This window comes from Theobroma cacao, chromosome 9 (genome assembly GCF_000208745.1).
Source record: "Theobroma cacao cultivar B97-61/B2 chromosome 9, Criollo_cocoa_genome_V2, whole genome shotgun sequence".
NCBI lineage: Eukaryota > Viridiplantae > Streptophyta > Magnoliopsida > Malvales > Malvaceae > Theobroma > Theobroma cacao.
The window spans coordinates 22,689,386-22,696,305 of NC_030858.1; the positions used below are offsets into that span (position 1 = coordinate 22,689,386).

At 34.5% G+C, this 6,920-nt stretch overlaps 1 protein-coding gene across 1 annotated transcript; it reads right to left on the minus strand.

Annotated features, from left to right (window-relative positions):
* LOC18589569 (mitochondrial dicarboxylate/tricarboxylate transporter DTC) lies at nt 1,782–6,217 on the minus strand. The gene is made up of 6 exons (XM_007014600.2): nt 5,937–6,217; nt 5,646–5,729; nt 5,033–5,094; nt 4,413–4,774; nt 2,334–2,548; nt 1,782–2,224 (listed from the first exon to the last, which is right to left on the minus strand). Exons 1-6 carry the CDS (start codon nt 6,054–6,056, stop codon nt 2,168–2,170), a joined length of 900 nt encoding a protein of 299 aa, XP_007014662.1. The 5' UTR covers nt 6,057–6,217; the 3' UTR covers nt 1,782–2,167.

Consider the following 6,920-nt stretch of genomic DNA (forward strand, 5'->3'; position numbering starts at 1 on the left):
ATGCCTATGAAGAGTAACTTTGTAATGGCTTTGAGGGTAAGCCTAACACAATATGTACTATTTGTGGAGATATTGTGACATGTGTGATTTGTGAGATTATGGAATATTCTAGCGATGAATGGCATACCCATAATATTAGAGATGTTAGTTAGAATAATTTATTGCATTGAAAATGCAATATATATGTTTACATTTATCAACATTAACATATTTGATTTATCTGCACCCGTCATTGAGTATTCGGTGACTCACCCATTTGTTGTACCTTGTTAAGATAAATAGGCCATTGGACAGTGCATGGAGAAGCTTGTCCTTTGACAGACCAGTTCTAGCATCTGATAGGTCTCCCATTTGATGGGTCCACTTCATTGAGTCTGTGATGTATTAGCTTTCGCCTATGGATTTTAGGTTTAGTTTTGATGTATGTAGGCACGATATTGCCATTTAAATTTGTCTAAGGGTTGTAAAGTACAAACCTACTTTGATGGCTAATGTAGGGCCTTATGAAAATTGTTAAGATGCTGATGTATAAACTATGTGCCAAGAGGCAACTTATACGTATTTGAATTTGAATTATATTATGAATATATTATTGTGGAAAACCCTTGGCTATATGTTATATGTTCTACTTTGATCCGAATTTCTGAGGCTTGCTCGAGTCTCATGAGCTTTGGTTGCTAGGCTCGTGCATCAGTCACGGCTCCTCGATTTGGATCATGACATTTATAGTCCTACAAAAAACATAAAAGTAATAAATAATAACCAAACTAAGGTAAATAAACATAAAATAATATAAAGTAATAAAAATAAACTAATTAAAAAAATAACTAAAAATAACTAAATCCTAATCTCAACTCAAGAACTTAACTAGCTTTTAAGAACAAATTGTGATAAAAATAATTCTATAAAATAAAATTATCATGGGGCAAGTATTAATTTGATGCTTTTGCCTATCTACAACAAGTTGGGTTTAGGAGAGATTAAGTCCACTACTGTGACTCTACAATTGGCATATAGAACCCTCATATGTCCGAGAGGTATAGTGGAAGATGTGCTTGTAAATGTGGATAAACTTATCTTCCCGGAGGGTTTCATAGTACTAGATATAGAAGAGGATAAACGGGTTCTTATTATCCTCGGGAGAACTTTTCTTATGTATTGCTAGAGCACTCATCGATATGGAGAAGGGAGAACTTACCTTGTGAATGCAGTGGCTCTCTTTGGGGGTTTTGCCTTTTTGGTTTTTGGTGTGTACAGGGGACGTTTCTCTGTGACCTTTGGAGGAGGTTTTGGAAAGATATATGAGAGAAAATGGACTGATATACGAATCAAAGCTTTCTGGCCTTCTGTTTGTGTGTAATGGTGGAGGGGTTCCTTTCCCTTGATGATGAATAAATTTGATACTATTCGAAAAAAAAAAATTTGAACATTTAGTCGATAAATCATTATGAAAGGTTATAACACGATCACACTGATCAAATCTGTTAAACTGCTAAGGTTGTCAATACTCGAAAGTGCGCTAAAGACATCCATGATTCCCTCGCACTTGGCGAAACATGAAATTCTTTTATAATTAACGAAGTGCCTGGCAATGCCATCACTCCCTGCGTGATAAATAGTAATGAAACTCTGATCATACAACTCCTGAGAAGACAATTCATGCACTCCAAATAATAAAGCAGAGAGCTCACAAGACAGCTGAACAAATAAATACACAATTGGAGAAGCTAAAGCTAAGATGCTGCTGGGATACCAGCATTTGTCATGAAACTCGAAACAAATAAAAAATGGAAAAGATGCATAGTATAAAGATTCAATGCATTGAACTTGGTTATCAATCAGGAAGAATCCCCAATACCTGTTTATAGAGTACATTTATTTTACTTAAGAAGTATTTGTTCCTTGTGAACTCCCAAATCAGTAACTCTCGGTTTCAATTGGTACTTGTTGACTCCGGTTTCGGCCACACCCTAAACTTTACTAGGACAAACTAAAGATAACTTTGAAGATCCTACTTCAAATGCACTTCAAAATTTGTAAACAAAATGGTTTGACTTTGAGGATGTGTGGAATTTGCCAGAACTAGCAAAAAAGAATACAACAAAACCAAAAATAAAGATTTTATTTAATTCATGGACTCCAACAATAATTCCCATCTCTGAGAACTCTACAACCCTATGCTTTTCTGTGCCTTCTGAATCTGGTTGAGGAATATCCAAGTCATCTGCATAAGAGAACATCCAGTCATCAGTGATAATTAAAAACTCTTCACTAAGCTTTCACTTTACAGTTTAAGTGGACAATCAAATATGCAGAAAGAATAGAGTAAATACCATGACATGTGGAGCAATTCTAACACAATATACGGGGAATCCTGTGTAAAATTTGAATGGTCCTCCAGACTTGAAGGTTTTCATGGTACAGTCCAAAGAGCCACTGTATGGATACTTTCCCTCAGCATCAGGTTGCATTTTCTGAATTTGTGTTTTGACATAATCAAAAGGTAAACTGCAAGCTGAAGCGAAAAATCCTGAAACGGTACTTGCACCTGAGACAAAGAAAAGGACCATTACTAGAGGTGGGAAAAGAGATCAAAGGCATATCTTTGCTGAATTCAAAAGGCAGTTCACAAGTTTTACAATTAGCAATGCATGCCTATCAACACTGCTGTCTTTTTAAGAATTGGAAAAAGCATCAAAATCTATCCTGAAAGCAGATTAGGCCAAATATTTTACCTAAAAGGACATCAAGGCAGCCATGGAGAAAGAGATTTAGTCAAATAACAATGCCACCTCCAAAATCAGGACCAGCACTAGATAAGCCCAACCAACCAATTAAAAATATAAATGAGGTAGGAGAAACCAGTTCTCTAATTAACAAACAATAAAATGCAAGGAGACAAAATATTCCTGCTACAATCTCTGCATGTATCTTTGAAACTGTAAAAAGGGTTGTTTCAAACAAACTTACTCAAAAAATAAAGGCCTCATGGCCAAGGCATAGCATAATTAGTAAACATAACTCCCCTCCAAGAAGGAGGGTCAGTGTTCAAGCCTTCTCCTCCCTGACTGACCATGCTCACCCCCAAAAAATAATATTAATAAAATAAACAAATGTAAAATATAAAAACAGCTTCAGAAAAGACAAACAAACCCAAAGATCAAAAAAGTAAAATTTCTCCCTCTTAAGATTAAAACTAATCCTTAGTTTCTTTTCATTAAGATCTCCTTTCACAATACTTACATTTGCTATCAAAAAACCCCAAGGCTTCTCATCTTTAGGTATTACTCTATTAGCCTAAGTCTTTGTTGAGTGCACTAGCAACCATAAATTAGTTAAACAAGAAAACCTAATTTGTTGTGCTTATTTAACTTTTGCTTACATCTATACTATTAATAAAGTACTTGACGAGATTGATGTCACGAGTCAAGTGACACCAACTCAGTTGCTAAATTGACAAAAAAACGAAATCATACAATTAAATATATGTATTAATAAGGCCATATTAGTTATTTACTTTTCCTAGAAAGTAGCGGTGGAGTTCATATCTTTAAACCCACTTCTGTGCCTACTTTTTCTCTATTCTAAAAATCTCAACATGCAGTTTCCCACTTCTCTCTTCTACATATTAAGATAACTACAAATTCTTTTATTTTCTGTTCTTCTCTTAATATTTATCTAAATAATCAAGTTATTTATCAATTTCACCCACATAGTGGGTTTGCATAGAACTAGTATTTATTAACCCTCCTTAGCTAAGTGTCTTCATCAAAGTCATGGGTTAAAATGTCCTCTCATAGCCTATCTTTCTCATAAAACCTAGTCAGTACACTATTTCTTTATTATTAAGTCCATGATGGCAATGCTCACATAGATAATATACATACCTTCACACAAACAACTCCGAATTAGCACATATGTAATATATATACAGAAGTGAAAGAAAAAGATATGACATCATAATGCATATGTTAAAAATTTTTCATCCAACATTTGCAATAATAAGGAAAATAAAACAAGTCATTCACTTGAAGGAAATTTTTATGAAATGAAGTATTAAAACCTGGTGGTTGTTGGGATAAATTATTATGTTCAGACCAATCTTTCATGCACATGGCATTGAAAAGGGATGTGCTTAATCACAACAAGTAAAATATAAACTCCAATTATCATTAGGTAGTCCAACAACGCTACATGTTTCAACAATCTTTCCTAATGTTACCAATAACTTCTAACAAATGACTTCTGCTATTTGCCTATACCAACAAAGTATCAGTTAGGGAACTTAGGGATAAGTTAAGCTGACTTAACAAATTTAGAACATAAAGTAGTCCTTTTTCTTTTGCGATGATAGTTAATGAAAGACTTTAAAATGGTTAAAACATCCATATGCTACTTAGAAAGACTATTACCTAGCACTGTAGCAGCTTCTCCTAAGCCAAGGGAATCCTTGAAAAACTCAACACTTTGATCATAAGAGGCAAGCATTCCCATGTTCAATGCCATGGCTCTAACTACGGTAGGGCCTGCACCTTTCCAAAGTGCCAAAACCCCTTCATCAGCAACAATACGATAGAGAGCATGGAATGCATTCGAGTAATTTCGGCGCTGAGCAGCAGGCAAAGTGGCATCAGCCTGCATACGGATAAGTGCCAAATCAGCTGGGCTGCCAACACAGGCTCCAATAGCACCAGCAGTCAGACCACACAAAGCCTTCTGATACAGTGGTAGGGGCTTCCCATCATTGGCTTCAATTGCTTTGTTTGTCAACATTCTATACAAAAAAAATGGAAATAAATCAACATCTAAATCAGAACCCGAATGGATAATTCAAACTTAGTCTCAGAAGCAAACTATGTCAGAAAGAGACAATAAAAACAAAATCAAATGTTAATAAGGTTCAAAAATGAAATTTACACTTCAGACTCAAAACTATTAATTATTAGAACAAAAATGGAAGTATCTTGAAGAGTATAATGAAAGCCACACAACCATTTACATCCTATCCCATATGCAGACACTAGACACTCACTTGAATGATCCAAGTCGAGCAGTAGTGTATGTAGCTTGCCTGAGCAATCCAGCTGATAGCCCCTGTCCAAAATAATACAACTTAGGTTCATGGACAATAGAAATATTTTCTGAATGCAACTGAGAACATCTAACCAAATTATCGAATTGTGAAAATAGGAAGTACGAATTCAGCAAGATAATGTCACTATCTCTATGTATAACCACCAATGACCAAATTGCAGTTTTAAGTTGTATAAAGTCTAGCCTCCAGATAATCGGACTACAATGAAAGCATGAATTGTTGTCAATATCATCTTTTATATGCTATAAAGTATTAACAAATCAAGAAGCACATCTAATCCCATGAAACAGCATTGAATTCCAATAATTTGGCAACCAAAATCGCTACATAATGTCATATACAACATAGAATAAAAATGTACAGAAACTCGAAACTTCGAACATCCTCGTTGGTATGCCATGTTAAACGAACTACAAATAAAAGATCCAGCTTCTAACACAGATCTCACAAGTCGATAGCAAAATCTAATACCTGAAAAAGTAGATCAGCCATACATATGACTCAAAAAGTAAAAAAAAATCAAAACTTGAATGAAGTTGTAGAACAGAACCTTGTAAAAGGCACCAACACCCTCCTCTCTAAGCATGTTCTTGGTGACAGTTGCTGCCGATCCCTGGCCCAGTTGGATTCTCACCTACACCAAACCAAAACAACAAAGGACCATTAGCCGAAATGACACAACAAAAATAGACAAATACTCCGAAAGAAATCCGAGCAAACCCCAGATCTAAAACCCCCATCTTTGGGTTTAAAAGTAGCATCCTTTTAACACTAAAAGGAAAAACAAAGAAGTGATCTAACAGAAATACAGGGAGATATGAAAGTAAAGATGTATGAAAACCTTGATCATGTCGATGGGTTGGATGACACAGGTGGCAAGCATACCAGAGGCACCTCCATTGACAAAAGGCTTAACCTTTGGCCAGACACCAGCAGCTTGGGCCTTCTTCTCCTCTGCCATTTCTTTGACTCAAAACAGTGAAGTAAGAAAATGACCAGGAAGAAAAAATGCGAGAGGAGAAGAAAGAGAGTTGCGGCCTGGGGGCTTGTGTTTGTTGAAGACTCGGGGGTGAAACAGCGAGGAAAGAGGGTATATTACGAAAACAAACCCTCCCCTCCTGGGCTATAAAAATAAATAAAAAAATAATTATTATAATAATATTACTACTCCAGTCCTGGTTGTTTTAGTTCGCTTCGTTTCTCTCTCCCAAGTCCATATGTGAAGGAAAAAAGTTTGTACTTTTGCCTTTTTGTTTTGTGCATAACATCAGATTTGTGGGAAACTACGATGCCACCATGCCTAAGATCGTCTTGACTATTTTGCCCTTGGTTGAGTTTTTTGCTGTTTTACCTTTTCTTTTTTCTTTTTTCAAGCACAAGAAATAGTACCATTCCATGGTTGGCAAATGGCAATTAGCAATTTGCAATTTTTCCTATTACTCAGGTCATGCCTACCTAAAAGTACTCGCAAAACAGAGAAAAAATTGTTTGGTTCTTACATGTTTTAAGAAATAGCTATTCCTCTAGAGTGATTATTTTTCAAAATAAGTTAAAATTAAGGAATAGCTAATACTAACATCCCCATGGTATTAGCTATTTCTTAATTAAAAAATAGTCTCAAAAAATTATAAAAACTAAAATATCATTTATAAGTTTAAAAAATTATACATATTATATTTTATAAAAAATAATATTTAAATTTTAAAAATTAATTAAAATTATTAATATTTGAACCATAATAACATTTAAATTATAAATAAAATTTAATATTTTTAAAATATTAATAATATTTTTAATATATATAAAATAATTAATATTTTAATTA

Coding starts and splice junctions, on each gene's coding strand:
- LOC18589569 (XM_007014600.2), bottom strand. CDS start 6,056: ATGGCAGAGGAGAAGAAGGCCCAAGCTGCTGGTGTCTGGCCAAAGGTT. Junction 2,549..4,412: donor AGAAGCTGCTACAGTGCTAG/GTAATAGTCTTT, acceptor TCTTTGTCTCAG/GTGCAAGTACCGTTTCAGGA. Junction 2,225..2,333: donor GAATTGCTCCACATGTCATG/GTATTTACTCTA, acceptor TCTCTTATGCAG/ATGACTTGGATATTCCTCAA.